Below are 19,329 nucleotides of genomic sequence, written 5' to 3'. Positions count from 1 at the left end.
AAAGATCTGCCTGATGGGCCTGAGGTAATTCTGAATATAAGTGAAACCCAGAAAGAGTCTGTTGGGGCTCAGGAAAGTGTTCCTTTAGAGCAAGCCCTAGGTGAAGAAGGTAAGAGCAGAAGTTCCGAGAGGGTTGAACTGCTGCTTAAAGAAGCTCATAGGGAAAGGAACCCTCCTGGTAACCTGTGCAAGCAGTTTACTGCAACTGAAGAGTGTGAAAGTGATTTAGTCAAGGAAGTTTCAGTTCCTAACAGCCAGAAATTTTCTGTGGTGAATGGATCCACTGACTTTCCTTTTGAAAGATGCAGTGGGGGTAGCTTTGAAAAGGTCTCAGATAAAGTAGAAACTGTTAAGAAAGTTGAGCAGCCCTATAACCGCATGGCTGCATGTAGCCAGCTTGTTGGGAAGACAATGGTGTTGGGACAGGAATGTCTCCATGCTAATTCTATAAGGGTATGTCTACATCTACAATTTTGCAGCGCTGGTTGTTACAGCTGTATTAGTACAGCTGTATAGGGCCAGCGCTGCAGAGTGGTCACACTTACAGCAACCAGCGCTGCAAGTGGTGTTAGATGTGACCACACTGCAGCGCTGTTGGGCGGCTTCAAGGGGGGTTAGGGGAACGCGAGAGCAAACCGCGGGGAAGCAGGTCTCCTTCCTCGCGGTTTGTTCTCGCTTTCCCCGAACCCCTGTGCAAGCAGGTCTCCTTCCCAGCGGTTTGCTCCGGTGTTCCCCGAACTCCCCTGCAAGCAGGTCTCCTTCCCAGCGGTTTGCTCCGGTGTTTTTTGAACCCCCGTGCAAGCAGATCTCCTTCCCCGCGGTGTGCTGTCGCGTTCCCCGAACCCCCGTGCAAGCAGGTCTCCTTCCCAGCGGTTTGCTCCGGTGTTCCCCGAACCCCCCTGCAAGCACGTCTCCTTCCCAGCGGTTTGCTCCGGTGTTCCCCGAACCCTCCTCCAAGCAGGTCTCCTTCCCAGTGGTTTGCTCCGGTGTTTTTTGAACCTCCGTGCAAGCAGATCTCCTTCCCCGCGGTGTGCTGTCGCGTTCCCCGAACCCCCCTGCAAACCGCGGGGAAGGAGATCTGCTTGCACGGGGGTTAGGGGAATGCGAGAGCAAACCGCGGGGAAGGAGACCTGCTTCCCCGTGGTTTGCTCTCGCGTTCCCCGAACCCGTCTGCAAACCGCGGGGAAGGAGACCTGCTTGATTACCAGAGAGGCTTCCTCTGGTATGCTGGGATACCTGTTTATTCCAGGAGGTCAAGAAAAACGCTGGTGAGTGTTTATACCTGATGACCAGCGCTGGATCACCAGCGCTGGATCCTCTACACCCGAGTTTCAACGGGTGTACGGCCAGCGCTGCAAACAGGGAGTTGCAGTGCTGGTGATGCCCTGCAGATGTGTACACCTCCTAAGTTGCAGCGCTATAACTCCCTCACCAGCGCTGCAACTTTGTGGTGTAGACAAGGCCTAAGTGAGCAGCCTGTGCTTCAGGCTCTGAGAACAGATTGGGTTACTGGTGTTTCAAAGCAGAATAGTTTTATGGATAAAGGCTTGAGGATGCAGGGGAGAGCAAGCAAACTCTCACCCTCAAACCCTTTGAATTTGTGTGGTATCTCTGTAAGACAGAGTCCAACATTGGAATTGGTAGCAGCTAAGAAATTAAAAGCTGGTGATTGTGTTAATGCAAATTACTTGGCTGGCAGGGAGAAGAATTTGCTAATAGATGTTAGCACAGGGAGCCCACCCCATCAGCCAGTGAATTTGGTTAAGCAAGAGAAATCAGGGTTTGATCCTGCAGGACAAGGAGAAGAAAGAAAACTGAATTTTGCAAAGGGAAGCAACAGGTTAACCCTAAAATGCCCAAACTCCAATGGTATTAATCCAAGGGTGTGGCATGACAAACAGAATTGTAAATGGACACTTGCAATGAATTTGTTGTTATTGCTAATGGTGATTGTTGTAACTAATGTGTTGCTATTACCAAGAATTGTAAGAATGTACAGTGTGCCTAATTCTTTGAACATGTTAAGAGTGATACATAAGAACACACTTTGTGTTAAAAGACACTGTGATATGGATGCTGCACAGTTAGTGCCTGTAAACAGTCTTGGAACATTTCACAGGAGAAAAGACATTCCAGACTTGATGTGCTGTATGAAAAGGGAAACTAAGGCACACTACTAGATTGCTTTCATGGCAAAATGCCAGGATTCCTATACTATGGGCAACATTAATATTTACATTGTCTTGATATTAATTGGGTTCCAAATATTTGCCAGAGCTTGTATGGATAAAGTAGCTATGTTCTTTAGCTCTTGGCAAAATCACATGAGACATACAGGAACCATACTGCAAAAGCAGATCCAATCCACTATTGTTCTAACCAAGTTTTACCTTCAGTTTGTAAAGAGATTCAGTTAGGTTATTAAACATGACTTTGATATACCATTTCAGTTATACACTGATACAGCTTCTAACCTAATACTAGCTGTAGTAAAACAGAACCAAGAATGAGGAGCTCTTGGGATGCAGTCAGTGATGTCTGTGTCATCCCTTCCTGCATCAATTTTGCATTGGGCGTGTGACGTTATTTATATAAACTGGAACCATATAGAACATGGGTTGCAACCAAGGTCCTGTAATGGCACCAGATCTTATGTAAAGGGGGTCATATAAGGTGTCTAAGACCAAGTTATGAGTTACTGGTTATGATGATGCTGTCTGTATCATTTTGTAGTTGAAGTTATAAGTATTGGCTCTATACTGTCTATATTTCAAACTTGTGCTGTTACTGGGAGAGATCCCAGACAAATGGGTGTTAGCTCTGCTTAGCCTGCTTGATGGCCCATTAAGGACCATCAGTTACACAGTTGACCCATTGAGAGGAGGCAGATATGCCTTGTGACTCAGCAAAGTATGCAGGGACTTGCCCATGTGACTCCAAACTCCATTTTGCTGTAATTTTCCACAGTAAGAACAAAGACGTGTTCTTACACCTGGAAGTGCCTATATAAGACTGATGCCTCATCTCCATCTTGTCTTCAATCCTGCTTCTTACCTCTGGAGGGACTTTGCTACAAACTGAAGCTCTACACAAAGGACTGATGACCCATCCCAGCGGAGGATGTTCTCCAGAGACTTGATTTGAACCTGCAGTTTACTCCATCACTGCTACAAGCCTGAACTAAGAACTTTGCCATCACTGTATGTAATTGATTCCATTTAACCAATTCTAGCTCTCATCTCTATCTTTTTCCTTCTATGAATAAACCTTTAGATTTTAGATTCTAAAGGATTGGCAACAGTGTGATTTGCGGGTAAGATCTGATGTGTATATTGACCTGGGTCTGTGGCTTGGTCCTTTGGGATTGAGAGAACCTTTTTCTTTTACTGGGGTGTTGGTTTTCATAACCATTCATCCCCAGGACTGGTGGCACTGGTGGTGATACTGGGAGACTGGAGTGTCTGAGGAAATTGCTTGTGTGACTTGCTTGTGTGACTTGTGGTTAGCCAGTGGAGTGAAACTGAGGTCCTTTTCGTCTGGCTGGTTTGGTTTGCCTTAGAGGTGGAAAAACCCCAGCCTAGGGCTGTAACTGCCCTGTTTAAGCAATTGGTCCTGAATTGGCATTCTCAGTTGGGTCCCACCAGAACTGCATCGTCACACCCATCCAGCCCCCCACACTTTTAACCCCCCCATCCAACCCACCCTGCTCCCTGTCCCCTAACTGCCCCCACCCCTTATCCAACCCCCCCAGCTCCGGGCCCCTTACCATGAGGCTCCACACAGAGCTAGATACGCTGCTCCACGGGAGCACACAGCCCCCCCCTCCAGTTGAACGGGGAGCATGTCTGCCCCCCTGCGGAGCCAAACGCTGCCCTCGGGAGCGCGCAGCCCCAACCCCCAGAGCGCTGCGCATGGCGGCAAGGCTCCAGGGGAGGGGAGAAGGGAGAGGAGCAGGCAGCTTGCTGCGCTCGGCTCTGGAGTGCGGACCCCACGGCTTGCCGTGCCGGAAGAGTGGGGCCATTTGCCCACTCTGTGCGCATGGCTATTCTTCTGCTCCCTGCCTCCGCAGGGGAAATGGAGGCAGAGGAGAGCATGCTGGGCTGGCCAGGATTTTTAGTGGCATGCTGGAGTCCTGGCAGGCTCCAGCGTACCATTAAAAATTGGCTCGCGTGCCGTCTTTGGCACACGTGCCATAGGTTGCCGACCCCTGATACAGACATTCTATAAAGACCTGTGCAAAAGTTACAACTCTACTTCTACTCACATCCTGAACAATAGTATTAGGGTCTGATGTGTCTCTCATGGAATGATCATCAGTGGAGGGATGGTTCCGTAGGGAGCTCAATTTTTTTGCTCTGGGCACCCCCTTTTTATAATGTGATTCTGATTATACCTTATTAGCATTGACGCACCACCTGTATCCTGTGGTTAAAGGCACCTCTGTTTCCAAATGTGCCTTACAGAATTTTTTTATTTAAAATTAATCTTCTGGCTAATTGTTCATCCTGTTACCACTTGGTACCTCTTCTCCCATTGTCTTAGGGCGTCAAGTTATTCCTCGGCCATTTAATTCTGTCAGCGTTTCTTAGCTCCAAGGCCTAAAATAGCGAAGCTAAAATCTTGCAGTCTCAGCCTACAGGCCTTGTGTTTCAACCCTATTTACTTAGATACCGAATACATGATTATTCTCTCTGCATACTGATCGATCAATTCTCTATTTAGCATACAGTGATTCTATATGACATAACGTGTTAGTTATTTATAACACCACACAGTAAATGAACAGTAAACTAAAATCACTGGCTGCCGTTCCCACCCTTACTCCTACACTGCTGCTGTGGCTTGTGGTGCCTGGTGCTCTGCCTGCAGCCCAAGACGGGCTTTGTGCTCTCACACGGGGGCTGCATCTTGCTAGAGCCCCAGATACCCTGCAGCTCTATGGCTGCTCCTGGCTCACCAGGGGCCATTTCAGATTTTGGGGAGCAGAGCAACTTTAATTGTGCTTCCAGGAGCTACTGAGGCACCTGAAAACTGTGGTTTTTTTACAGAAAATAACTTAGAAATTCACTGATGAGCAGTGTATCTCATTGTTATGTAAATAAAGATAAATATATACTGACTCCAATTACAGCCACGTAGTACATTTAGAACAATCAGGAGATAATACAGCAAGATATTCCCATCTCAAGCCTTGAAGTGTCAGTTCTGGAGCTTTGATGCAGGTGTTAGAAACACAAGTTTGATACTTTGCACCCTCTCTTTAGCAGAGATAAATAAATATAGAGAAAGGAAGCAGATTTTACTGAACAGACACACTCTGTGTTACTGCCGCCATCTCCTCTGTTTTAGTCAATTGTTTTTCACTCTACTGAAAACATATTTACTTAATTTTCCATACGTGATTAAGGTTTTTTCTCTTTTATTAAGAACAGGAATTTATTTTCTAGTTATTTTGGCATTTATGTTTACTGATCACAATCATGTATGTGGCTCACTAACATTTGACTCCATCTTTGCTGTTAGTATCGTACTTGGAACTGCATTTATTTTCATAGAAATTTTAAGTTACTTTCCAGATATAACTGTACCATGAATTTTGGGGGAGTCAGGGCCTTGCACCTCCCCCACTTCCTGCCATTCACTCTGACTCTCAGCCAGGCAGTAAAACAGAAGGTTTATTAGACGACAGGACCACAGTCCAAACCAGAGCTTGTAGGTACAGACAACAGGACCCCTTGGTCAGGTCCATCTTGGGGCAGAGGGTAGGGAGCCAGACTCAGTTCCCCAGCCAGCTCCAAACTGAAAAATCCCGTCCAGCCTCCTCCTCCAGCCACACCCCCCGGCTCCTCCTCCAGCCTTTGTCCAGTTTCCAGGGCAGAAGGTGTCACATGGCCCCATCCCCCCTTGGGCTCAGGTTACATGCTCAGCTATTGTCCCTCAAGTGAAGTCACACCCTGATATCCTATCCCCAATGCAGACAGTCCCAGTAAAACTCCCCCGCAACATCCCCAGGTCAATCCTCCCCACTCCCTGCTTCATCACAGACTAAAAATACAATCTGAAGATAAGTGATTTTCATCTGCACAGTGTCGGAAGTTTTGAGTTTAGCTAATTTTTTTCAATCAAGCCCTGCTAAGGTAAGTACAAGCAAAATGTACAGTCTGTTGTTTGCTAGTAGCATTTGAAATAATGAATGACAAAGCACAATACGGTAATAACAGTAATAATGATAATTACTGCAGCCAGGAGAGGTGAGGCATTTTAGAACTCATTACTCAAAGAACTGAATTTAAGCATAAGACAGAAATAAAATGATGAAATGCGCAGACCAGTTAAAAAGCTAAACTAACAGCACTGTCATCCTGACCAAATGTGAAAGAATAAAATTACAGAGACTATATGTACTTTGCACATTTTGACAGGAAGTAAAAGAAGTAATAAGAGTAATTGAAGTGTCTGTTGTGGGGGGGTGGTGTTGGGGGAGGGTGAGACACAGCCCACTGTCATTTCCAGCACAGCGGCACTCACTAGTCCGAAGGCTCGTTCACACAGCAGCAGGGGCCAGCAGCTCCCACTCCTGACCCAGAGGCAGCAGCACAGAATCTTGTCTCCCCAGCTCAGCTCAGCAGAGACTGGGCACAGAGGCAGGAGGGTGGGACCTCCCCGTCATCAGCAACCCCCCCTGCGCAGCACACAGGAGGCTCCTGGGAGCAGCTTGGCAGCGGCAGCTCCAAGTGTGGGGAGGGGGCAGGGCTGCAGGAACAGTTGTAGGGCAGACAGCTGAAGAGAAGTGGGGGGAGGAGAGACAGGACACCCCCTGCTGGAGGAACCCCCTCAGCAAGGCCCCCCTGGACTGTCATGTAGTTTGCCCCCCACTAAGTCTGACCCAGTCCAGCTCCTCACAATGAGACCAGCTTTGGGCTCCCTACCAGCGAGCTCTCCCTGCACCCTGCTAGGGCCGCCATCTCCTGTATCGGTTTGTGGCTAGTAGGGGGGTGATGGATCTGCTGGGAGAGACAAGGGGCTCTCACTTCGTCCCCTCACCCTTGCGTTTCCTGGCTGCTCTGAGCGGGGTGGGGGTTGGACTCTGACTGTGAGCCACCCAGAGCTTCCATTTGATTGGCTCTTCTCCCCCATGAGTGTGGGGCAGCAGGTCCTGAGTGTTGGACTCTTGCTCTTTCAGGGGCTGGTGACCTTCAAGGAGGTGGCTGTGTATTCTCCCAGAGAAGAGGGGGCTCTGCTGGACCCCACACAGAGAGCCCTCTACAGGGGTGTCATGCAGGAGAACTATGAGACGGTGACCTCGCTGGGTAAGGAGTTCTGTCCCCTGGGTTATTAGAAGCTGTGGGGTCTCTGAAGAACCTGAGCAGTAATAACTTTATACCTTTATTCATCATCCAAGTTTTGACAAGTTTCCTTGCCCCCCTTTTTTTGCCTTATCTCCCACCCACTAGAATAATTTTTAGACATTTGTCATCAGTCATTTTGAAATTGCATTTAATGTATCCTTATTGTCTACATTAATAACTACATTAATAACTGTTTTTAAATTAATTAATAAAATTATAAATAAATGTTTTAAAAATTATTGAAAATTAAATCTTTTTAAGAGGAAAATATGCTGCCTGTAGAATTCTGAACTGAGTAAATAGGTGTGTGACTGACGCATGGCTTGTGTGACAGTCAGATGAGCTCCTCTTTCGATAGAAGTGAGTATAATGTTGCCATTCAAGAGCCCAACGGTGAAAGGAGACCAGAGCCGTGTGAGAAGAGGAGAGGAAGGGGAGAGTAGCTAATTCTGGGGTGCCAGGACATGGGGAGGGTGTGTGCAGGGTTAGAGCTAAGAAGGAGGTAGTAAGAGACGAGGAGGGAACACAAGAAGCTCCCAAGGTGGCGGGAGGTGGTGCCGGCTGAGAGTAATGGGACGAAGAGGAGGGGAGTGTGGAGGAAGGGCACCCAGGAAGTGGGCTGGGTGGATCAGTGGGAGGGAGGAGAGGTTTGGGGATCTAGAGCTGTGAGGGATCCCAGACCTTTAACCCCGAATCTCTACTCTAACCTTGTTGCTTTAGAGCCTGCACTCCAGTTTTCTTTCTGTTCAGTTTCACTTCATTATATGTTTCCTCCCCCAAATACTATTTTAACTCTTCACCACCCTCTCCCACTCATTACCTCCCTCCCCATATGACCTCCCCATCTCTATGCACAGCGACCCCGGCCACCGATCCTGAGTGCTTGCTGCATTCCTCCCTCCCACAGCACTGCCACTACCCAGGCACAAATGTTGATGATATCACAGGGTGGTAGTGTAGCCTGTACAATTTTTACACCTATAAGATTACATGTTGGGATACAACTTGCCCTTGTACATGGCTCCTCAAAGTTAACTGAGAAGATGGAATTTGGTGAAACACACACAAACTTGATTTCATACGGACAGTTATAATTGAAATCATAGGCAAGGATCAATACACGTAACAATTAGACTAAGATCAGTATAGTAAAGAGGGTCTTGCACTGTGCATACTTTCAAGTTATGGACACCATTGGAAACAAGGATCGAGGGGCAAGGGAGGCCATCAGAAGGGAGGCCCTGCTTCAGTTTACACTGTCTCAGGGACCCGACAAAGTGAAAAAAATGGTCACTTGGAGAGGTAATTTATCCACTTCCTTATGGTAATAGATTGGCTATATACCATATCTGCTCCTTTACTCTGATTACAGGAACGTCAATAGCTGCCCCAACCCATATGTGGCCTTTGGGAAGTCCATCATTTAGCATCAAGCCTTAATACTCATGATTTACATCACTTAATTACTAATAATTCCAATATATATATGTGTCCAACTGCTCAGATAGCGCATAGCAACCTAATTGCTAAAGCCTGCCCCAAACTTCCTTCTTTCAGAATCCTGTGGTGTATTGCACCTGTTTGTAGTTACTCCTTAGTCTGTCAAAATGAAGGTGCAAAATATCTGACCTGTGATTCTCTCCTTAGGCCTGTTCAGGTAAATCCCAGACTTCAGCATAACTTCTCCCACAAAGCCTCCACCTAATATAAGGCCCTTAACTGTAGCAAGCTTAATAACCCATTTATCTATGTTCACCTCCTTGCCTCTCCATGCATGTTCCAAGCTAATAAGCAATACTCAGATGTTTACCTCTAGCGAGCATAAAATTACCCAGATGACATGGGAGTAGGTCATAGATGATAAAATCAGGTCAGGGTCAACGGGAGTGAGAGTTTGGAGAGAGTCCTGTGTCCTCCTCTCCCCATCTGCAGCAGCCACAAGCTGTCTTCCCTCCAGACTCTTTGGATCTCTGGCCTGTCCCTTCTGAGGTTGCGTGGCCCAGTTCTTGTTTCTTACAGTCAGCTTTTCCGGAAGAATTAGAGGCTGTTGCTCCTGAGTTTTAGTGTTTAATTCCCCAGCCTTCTCCACGCACTGGGGGAGTTTAATTCTCCCTCCCATTACACCTGAGTCACTGGATTTCCTAATTCTCCAAAATGTGCTTTTGCAATGTCGCAATTCAGGGGTAGCTAAGCCTTTCACCTGCCTCCATGATCTATTCAAGGAATGGCCCCTTAGCTATCAGGCCTCTAGCCAGCCCCTCTCTATGGGCAGGGACCCGCATGCCTCTCCTTTTTGACCAGTGTGTGAGGATTGCAGCTTGTCCTCCACTGTGTTTGCTGGACTAACGTCCAGTTCCTGTGCTTTGCTTTCTCTCCAGGGGCTGTGAGCAGTGTGTCTGAGATAGAGGTGGGACTTTTGGTGATACTTGTATGATGCCAATACAAACCTCATTTCCTGCTGTGATTGGTATTGCTATGATTGTAAAGAGCAGGAAACGTGAGGTGTGTTGTCACATAGCTGTCATGGGGTGATATGACTGGGTCATTAAGGACTGGCTGGGACCAACCTGCAACAGTGGAATACCCAACAGAGACAAGGAAATAATTGTCACCTGTCCATGGGAGGATCTCCACTTAGCTGAGTGAAGCATCGATGGACTTGTTATGTTCTTGGGAAGAGGAAGAACTGGGCTTGCAGATGCAGGGAGTTCTACTGGAGTGAAGACAAATGGACAGGCAAAGTGAGAGGAAACAAAACAGTTTTCTACAGCAGCTTAGCTGAAGGGCATTGGTCAGTATGGACTATATTGTCGTCTTTGCTTCTCTGTGCTAATGAAAGGACTTTCCAGTGCCGTGTGTCGGTTGACTAATAAATCCTGCTATGTTTTAAAAGTCTGCCCAGTGTCACAGCAAGAACTTTCTGAGGTGAATTGAAGCATGGCTGAGGAACAGTCTCTGAACAGGAGTGTAGTTCAGCTGGACCTGCTGGCAGATCTCACAGGCTGAAATGGGAGTGTTGAAGCCAGATGCTCAGTCTCAGGTGTTGAAGCTACATGGCCTGTCCTTGTGGAAGAGTGAGAGCCCTTGGGAGTCTGGCACACATAAGGGGCACCTCCCAAGGACTGTTTAAAAGCCAGGCATTGCACAGATCCTATGGATCCATGACAGTGTGCCAGAGGTTAAGCCTTATGGGGATAAGATATAAAACCAAGAAAAGGATCTAAGTGTATATTTACCATGGCCCTCTCATCAGTCCTCGTGGGAATCCCTGATCTGTTCCAAAGTGTATCAAAACCTTCCTTAAAGATTTACTTCTTAGTTATCAGGTCATGTCAGTTTTGTTAGTGTTGTCCCTTCACCCTCCCGCTTCTCTGGTTCTTTTCATGCAGACAGCAAGCAGGAAATGTCCAGAAGTCTGAAACGCGGAGAATGCAATGTTTATTGGGGTTAGTTTCCAAGCAAGCATATTCCGAAGCCCTTCACACCAGTTGGGCTTATCTCTATTTGTCAATAGAGACGGTTCCATAGTGTTCCATTCCCTGCTGTGACGCCGCAGAGTGTCTACCCCGTGTCCCCTGTGACGTTGCAAAGTGTGGGCCATTATTTTAAGTTTAGAATCTTGATGGCTCCCATCAACTAGGACAATTGCTCTGTTTACTTGCAAGCCTGCCTGTGAGTCAGGCCGGGAAGAAGGGGCCTCACAGGACATGTGACCATGTCACCTGGTACTGGAATCCATCTTAAATCTGGTGCTTTTCCATTTAGAAGGAGACAGGGACCAAAGAGAAAAAAGATTCACGCTTTGTGCCAAAGGTGTGTAAAGGGGTGGAACAGAACAAAGGGGGCTGCAGTCATGAGAAATCCCCTAGCTACCACCTGAGCTAGAACAAGGACTGTACCAGGGGAAAGGATTGGGCCCAGACTAGAAAGGAGTCTGGTCTGTGAAAGAAGCTTATTGGAACATCTCTGAGGGTGAGATTATCATCTGTATTCAGTTGCTACTGTATTTGGTTTAGATTTGCGTGTTTTTGTTTTATTTCCCTTGGTAATTTACTTTGTTCTGTCTATTATTACTTGAACCACTTGAATTCTGCTTTTTATAGTTAATGAAATCGCTTTTGCTTATTAATTAACCCAGAGCAAGTAATTGGTACTGGGGGAGCAGACAGCTGTGCATATCTCTCTGTCAGTGTTAGAGAAGGTGGATACTTTATGAATTTACCCTGTATAAGCTTTATACAGAGTAAAATGGATTTGTTTGGGGTTTGGATCCCATTGGGAACTGGGTACCTGCTGGAGAGAGAAGCACTTCTTAAACTGTTTTCAGTTAAGTCTGCAGCTTTGGGGGGACATGGTTCAGACCTGGGTCTATGTTGCAGCAGGCTGGCGTGTCTGGCTCAACAAGACAGTACTGAAATCCCAAGCTGGCAGGGAAAATGGGCTCAGAGGTAGTCTCAGCACATCAAGTGGCAGTCCCAAGGGGTTTCTGTGACCCAGCCCGTCACATTCCCCTTCCCAGCTCTGACGCCACAGACCATTTACCCTGTATCTACCTGCCCATCTGTGATGCTAAAGAGCATTTACCCCGTGTGCCCCTTCCCATCTCTGACACCGTAGAACCTTGCCTGTGTCCCTGTTTTCCTTCCCCCCACTTAACAAACATGATTCCAATTTCCTTTCCCCCTCCTGTTTGACCCCAGTTTATATAGTAATAGTCTCAGCTACACCTAGCACAATTAATTGTATAGAAGAGAGAAACAATTAGAGAACCAGACACATAAACAACAGAAAAGTGGGGACCATAAAGATAGAACAATACAGAAATGAGGGTTTCACAGCTGGAGCCATTGATAAGTGATTTCTTGCCAGACTGGATGCTGTCAAACTAAGTTTCCTTTATCCATCTTAAGAGCTGTTTCTTTATCTGTTGGTGTTGGGCACTATCTGGACAGGATTGTATTCCTAAGAGCCCAATACCACCTTATTCCAATGTGACTGGTTTGAGATGTCAGGATGTGACCCTTTGCTTCCCAGCTTATGGCTGCCCCTGCTGCTTAGACAAAGGCCTTAGCCCAGGGGTCTCTAACATGGAGTCTGTGGGTGCTATGGCGCCCTCCAGGGCATCTGTGTGCACCCATGTAGTGGCCGGCGGAGAAGCATCCGCCGAAATGCCACTGAGAAGCAGCGTCATGAAGAGGCGTCGCCGCCAAAATGACGCCGAAAATCAGTAGCATTTCGGCGGCGATGCCTCTTGATGTTGCCGCTTCTCGGCGGCATTTTGGCGGATGCTTGTCCGCCGGCCACAATCCTTGGTGGTTCATCGTCCTGTGCCCGCCAGACGAAAAAGCTTGGGGACCACTGCCTTAGCCTAAGATCAAGTCCTCAGACTAGTCTAGTGAGAGAAGGCCCACACGCTGGCGGACTGAGATTTTGATTCTTTCTTTTCATACTCCTGTAACTAGCTAAGTGATAAAAATACTTGTAAGTTCTTAAAAGTCTAGGCTTTACAGGCAGGCCTGAATATCTCCGTTCTAACAGTGAGTTCTATCCCTTCCTCCATTCTGTGTCTGTCTTGTCTATTTAGATTGTAAATTCTTCAGGGCGTGGGCCATCTACTATTCTCTGTTCATATTTTGCCTAGCACAGTGGGGACCCACTATTAGTTCGTCCCTAGGCACTAAGGTAATGAATATGATTTATTATAAATATAACTTTCCTGGCACTTTGAGCCAAGGAAGCTGGCCTTGGGATGTTACTGCTTAAAAATGAGCTGGGCTTAAAAGGATGGAATATGTTTTGTAACAAGTATCCCACCAATTCCACTGACCTCCCTTCTTTTCTTTGCCCTGAATAGAGTTTCCAGTTTCCAAACCTAATGTCATTTTGCAGCTGGAACGAGGGGAAGAGCCGTGGGTCCCAGATCTCCAAGTCTTTGAGAAAGAAGTGCTCCCGAGAGCTGCCTACACAGGTGAGGAAGTGGTTAAACCAACTCAAGAACTGTCTGTGAATACAGGAAACATTTGGGATGCCCTACAAAGACCCTGTGAGCTCTCCCAAGTTCAGGATTGTTCCCTGCAGATGTGGAATCATTAGGTAGATGTCACTCATGGCTTACCACGTATCCTGACTAACAACTGGCAGCAGGTCCCTCCCCAATCTCGGTTTCCCCTTAGAGTTCTGGTGAGATGCAGACCAAAACCAATCCCTTCCTCTCTCCTCTGGAGAGGGACTTGGGGAAAATCAGCTCCAGATAGGTTTGATCTCTCCCACCCATTTTGGATTGTTCATCCCTTTTTCCATTCCTCTCTCTGAGATTTCCTTTCTCTCAGGCGCAGGGAGTGATCTGTGTCTGGATTCTCTCTGTCTCCCATCAGGTGATGGGATGGTGAGTGATAACGAGGAGGAGAAACCTCAGCAGGAAGATGCTGAGCAAGTAGAAGCACATGGGACATTATCAGGAAGATCCAAAGGGAATGTTTCCGGGATTTGTGCACGCCTAGAAAAAGCAAAAGCCTGTGAGACTGAGCAGAGGCCAGAGGAAAACTTCAGTAGCTTCTCAGACCATATTTCAAGTGAGAGAATCAATTCGGAAGACACACGTTACACATGCCATGAGTGCGGGAAATGCTTCAATTGGAGTTCATACCTTATCAGACATCAGATAATCCACACAGGAGAGACTCCCCACACATGCTCTGTGTGTGGGAAAAGCTTCAACCAGCGCTCAAACCTTATCACACATTGGAGAATCCACATGAGGGAGAAGCCCTACACGTGCACTGAGTGTGGGAAAGGCTTTAGTGAGCACTCAAACCTTATCACACATCGGAGAATCCACACAAGGGAGAAGCCCTACACGTGCACTGAGTGTGGGAAAAGCTTCAAACAGCGCTCACATCTTATCACACATCAGAGAATCCACACCGGAGAGATGCCTTATAGGTGCACTGAGTGCGGAAAAATCTTCAAACAAAGCTCAAACCTTATCACACATCGGAGAATCCACACAGGAGAGACGCCCTACACATGCTCTGAGTGCGGGAAAGGCTTCAATCAGCGCTCAAACCTTATCACACATCAGAGAATCCACACGGGCAAGACGCCCTACACGTGCTCTGAGTGCGGGAAAAGCTTCAAACAGCGCTCAGACCTTACCACACATTGGAGAATCCACACAGGAGAGACTCCCTACACATGTTCTGAGTGTGGGAAAGGCTTTAGTGAGTACTCAAATCTTATCAGACATCGGAGAATCCACACGAGGGAGAAGCCCTACACTTGCACTGAGTGTGGGAAAAGTTTCAAACAACGCTCACACCTTATCACACATCAGAGAATCCACACAGGAGAGACGCCTTTCACATGTTCTGAGTGTGGGAGAAGCTTCAATCAGCGCTCAAATCTTATCACACATTGGAGAATCCACACAAGAGAGAAGCCCCTACACATGCTCTGAGTGAGGGAAAAGCTTCAATCAGCTCTCACACCTTATCAAACATCAGAGAATCAACATAGGTGAGAAACCTTATGCTGACCTGCACAACTCGTAAAGCGGTGAGGGCCACGTTACTCCAAAGAAAACAGCTGAGGGCCGAAACCTCCCAGCTCTGTAGAAACACCCCGCCCCAGGGCTGCCCAGCCCTGTGGAAGTAAACCCTTCCCCAGCGCCATCCCACCAGAACAGCGGTGGGACAAAAAGGGAGGTTGGGGGAGGGGAGGTGATACTTTATTTCAGGGGTCGGCAGCCTATGGCACGCGTGCCAAAGATGGCATGCGAGCCAATGTTTAATGGCACGTGGCTGCCTGCTGGGACTCTGCATTCCATTAAAAATCCTGCCGATGCAGCAAGTTGCGGGGTCCGCAGTCCCAGGCCGGAGTGCTGGCCCCGAGCGCAGCATGCCACTGCCACCTCCCCTGCCTTCCCCTAGAGCCTTGTCGCTGCACGCGCAGCGCTCTGGGGACTGGGGCTAGGCACTCCCATGGGGCAGCGTTTGGCTCCGTGGGGAGGGAAAGACGCTCCCAGCTCATCTGGAGCCCTGCTGTCGCGTGTGCAGCGCTCTAAGGGTCAGGGTAGGGCTGGTCTACGCGCACAGGGGCGGCGGTGGCAGGGTTCCGGTTGAGTGGGGAGCCTCATAGTAAGGGGGCCAGGTTTGGGGCCAGCGGGGGGGGGGTTGGGTAAGGGGTGGGGGCAGTCAAGGGACAGGGAGAAGGGTGGGTCCTGGGGGAGCAGTTAGGGTGTGGGAGGGTCTCTGGAGGGGGTGGTCAGGAGACAAGGAGTTGTCGGGGGTTGGATGAGTCGGGAGTTCTGAGGGTTCCTGTCAGGAGGCAGGGGTGTGGAAAGGGGTTGGGGCAGGCAGGGAGCGTGGGGGGGGTTGTATGGGTCTAGAGTTCTGAGGGTCCTTTCAGGGGGCGGGGAGCAGTTAGATAGGCGTGGGAGTCCAGGGGTCTATCTGGGTGTGGGGGTGTGGATAAGAGTTTGGGCAGTCAGGGGACAGGTAGGGGGTAGGGTTCTAGGGGGGCAGTCAGGGGATAAGGGGCAGGGGTCCCAGGACGGGGTAGTCAGGACAAGGAGTGGGGGAGTTGGGGGTTCTGAGAGGCAGTCACTCAGCCCTGAGCCCTGACCCCCTCCCCACACACTTAGCCCTCTGCGCTGAGTCCTGCATCTCCACACACACCCACAGGCCCCTGTCCTGAGCCCTGTACCACCCAGCCCTCTGTTGACTCCTTGACCCCCCCCATGACCCCAGCCCTGACTGGCACCCCCACACATACCCAGCCCCCTACCCTGACACCTGCACCCTCTCATGCCCCCAGTCCTCTGCCCTGACTCTTGCACCCCCTACATCCTCAGCCCCCCCATCCCATGTACCCTGCACATCCCCACCCCCACCCTGAGCACCAAACGGAGCCCCTGCACCACCACTCACATTCCCACCTGCACCCCTCACACCACATGGGAGCTGCCCAGGTGAATGCCCCCACACCCAAACCTCCTGCCCCAACCCTGATCCCCCCTCCTTCATTCTAGCTCCTGGTCAGACCCTTCTCCCTTAGCCCTGGTCCACTCCCACCCTCAGCTCAGTGCAGAGAGAGGAAGAGAGTGGGCCAGAACCAGGGAGAAGGTAGGTCCCCACTGTATGTGGGCAGAGCTGGGACCCCAGACGGGCACCAGGCTGAGCGGGTCTGGCAGTTGGGATCCCGGCTGGCAGGAGCCGGCGTGTCATAAACGGATAGTTAAGAGTTAATAGAACAGAAGTACTTCATATCTCTTTTGCCTGTAAAGGGTTAACAAGATCAGTGAGCCAGGCTGTCACCTGACCAGAGGATCAATCAGGGGACAGGATACTTTCAAATCTTGAGAGTGGGAAGTTTGTGTGTGTGCTGTTAGTGTTTGGTTGTTGTTCACTCTGGGGGCTCAGAGGGACCAGACGTGCAACCAGGTTTCTCTCCAATCTCTCCAATACAGGCTCTCAGAACAGTGAGTACTAAGCAGATAAGGCGAGTTAGGCTTATGTTTGTTTTCTTTATTTGCAAATGTGTATTTGGTTGGAAGGAGTTCAAATGTGTATTTTGCTGAAAGGATTTTGATTTGTACTTGTATACTTAGGTTGGGAGGGTATTCCCAGTGTCTATAGCTGAAAGACCCTGTAACATATTCCATCTTAAATTTACAAAGATAATTTTTACCTTTGTTCTTTCTTTAATTAAAAGCTTTTCTTGTTTTAAAAACCTGATTGTTTTTTTATTCTGGTGTGAGACTGGGTCTGGATTCACCAGGGAATTGGTGGGGAGAAAGGAGGGAAGGGGGGGAGAGAGGCTAATTTCTATGTGTGTTAGGATTACTGTCTCTCTCAGGGAGACTCTGGGAGGGGGAGAGAGAAGGAGGGGGAAGGTAAATTTTCCTCTCTGTTTTAAGATTCAAGGAGTTTGAATCACAGTGATCTTCCAGGGTAACCCAGGGAGGGGAAGCCTGGGAGAGGCAACGGTGAGGGAAAGGGTTTACTTTCCTTGTGTTAAGATCCAGAGGGTCTGGGTCTTGGGGGTCCCTGGGCAAGGTTTTGGGGGGACCAGAGTGTACCAGGCACTGCAATTCCTGGTTGGTGGCAGATCTACAAGTACTAAGCTGGTAATTGAGCTTGGAGGAATTCATGCTGGTACCCCATCTTTTGGACGCTAAGGTTCAGAGTGGGAAATTAAACCATGACACGATGGATGGAACCCCTGAACAGCTGTGGGCTGAGCCGCTCAGCCCGCTGCCGGTCTGGGGTCCCGGCCGCTGGCCCCGCACAGCCTGCTGCCGGTCTGGGGTCCCAGCCGCAGGCCCCACTCAGCCCACTGCCGGCCGAGGTGATCAGAACCCCAGACCAGCAGCAGGCAGAGCGGGCCGGTGGCGTAAGATCAACATTTTAATTTAATTTTCAATGAAGCTTCTTAAACATTTTGAAAACCTTGTTTATTTTACCATACAACACTAGTTTAGTTATATAATATATAGACTTGTAGAGAGCGACCTTCTAAAAAACATTAAAGTGTATGACCGGCCCGCGAAACCCTAAATTAGAGTGAATAAATGAAGACTTGGCACAGCACAGGAGCAGGTGGGAATGTGACTTCTGTTTGGTGCTCAGGATGGGGATGGGGATGGTGTGGGGTGCATGGCATGTGGGGGCAGGGCTGGGAATGTAGGGTGTGCAAGAGTCAGGGCAGAGAGCTGGGGGCATGTGAGTGGGGTGCTGGTTTCAGGGTAGGGGGGCTGAGTATGTGTGGGGGTGCCAGTCAGGGCTGGGGTCATGGGGGGGTCAAGGAGTCAACAGAGGGCTGGTGGGTACAGGGCTCAGGGCAGGGGCCTGGGGGTGTGTGGGGTGCAGGGCTCAGGGCAGAGGGCTGGGTTTGTGTGTGTGGGGGGGGCTCGGCTCAGGGCAGAGGGCTAAGTGACTGCCCCCCCAAAAACCCCAACCCCCCCACTCCTTGTCCCGACTACCCCCTCCTGGGACCCCACCCCCTATTTAAGCCTCCCTGCCCCCCTAGGACCCTACCTCCTCCCTATTTTCCCCTGACTGCCCCAACCCTTATCCACACACCCACGCCTATCTAATCGCTCCCCGCCCCCTGACAGGACCCTCAGAACTCTGGACCCATACACTGCCCTCCGGTCCCTGCCTGCCCCAACCCCTTACCACACCCCTGCCTCCTGACAGCCCCCCGCAGAACTCCCGACTCATCCAACCCCCCACAGCTCCTTGTCCCCTGACCACCACCCCCAGAGGACCCCCCCACCCTAACTGCTTCCCTAGGACACTCCTTGCTCCCTGTCCCCTGACTGCCCTGACCCCTATCCACCCCCAAACAGACCCCGGGACTCCCATGCTCCATCCAACCCCCCTGTTCCCTGACTGCCCCCTCCAGAGACCCTCCCCCTAACCACCCGTGGGATCCCACCCACCCTTCTCCCTGTCCCTTGACTGCCCCCATCCCTTAGCTAACCCCCCGCCCAGCCCCGGAGACGGCCCCCTTACCATGAGGCTTCTCGCTCAGCCGGCGCCCTGCCTTCGCCGCAACCCCCCCCCCAGCCCTGCTCCGCCCTGCCCCTCAGAGCGCTGTGCGTGCTGCAGCAGGGCTCCGGGTGAGCGGGGAGCGTCTTTCCCTTCCCACGGAGCCAAACGCTGTCCCGCAGGAGCGCGCAGCCCCAGCGGGCGGCGGCAGGGCTCTGGGGGAAGGTAGGAGAGGGGCCGGCGGCTTGCTGCGCTCAGCCAGCGCTCTGGCGTGGGACCGCGGACCCCAGGGCTTGCCGCATCGGCAGGATTTTTAATGACATGTGGAGTCCCAGCAGGCAGCCGCGTGCCATCAACAATTGGCTCCTGTGCCATAGGTTGCTGACCCCTGTAATAAGCATTTCTTGTCAATTTTATCTTACTTTTTCTACAGCAGGTTACAGTGGATCAGTATATTTGATTTGGGAGAAATGAAGTAACAGTTGCCC

General features: G+C 49.7%; 1 protein-coding gene across 6 annotated transcripts in view; it reads left to right on the top strand.

Moving 5' to 3' along the window:
• Window positions 1–19,329, top strand: part of LOC115635995 (gastrula zinc finger protein XlCGF8.2DB-like) — a 71,385-nt gene that overhangs the window by 17,286 nt on the left and 34,770 nt on the right. For 3 of the 6 annotated variants that reach the window (XR_003996765.1, XR_003996763.1, XR_003996764.1), the window contains exons 3-4: window positions 13,204–13,317; window positions 13,679–14,864. Coding sequence is in view for 2 of the 6 variants with exons in the window: in XM_030535535.1 (XP_030391395.1) it covers window positions 13,204–13,317; window positions 13,679–14,805 (1,241 nt within the window). In the remaining 4 variants the exon portion in view is untranslated. Of the gene's footprint in view, window positions 1–13,203; window positions 13,318–13,678; window positions 15,509–17,844; window positions 17,857–19,329 lie in introns of those variants that run through there. The other 3 variants (XR_003996766.1, XM_030535536.1, XM_030535535.1) reach the window with 3 other exon arrangements.

The sequence above is a fragment of the Gopherus evgoodei genome, chromosome 16 (genome assembly GCF_007399415.2).
Source record: "Gopherus evgoodei ecotype Sinaloan lineage chromosome 16, rGopEvg1_v1.p, whole genome shotgun sequence".
NCBI classification, from domain to species: domain Eukaryota; kingdom Metazoa; phylum Chordata; order Testudines; family Testudinidae; genus Gopherus; species Gopherus evgoodei.
This window is presented reverse-complemented; position numbering and strand designations above follow the sequence as displayed.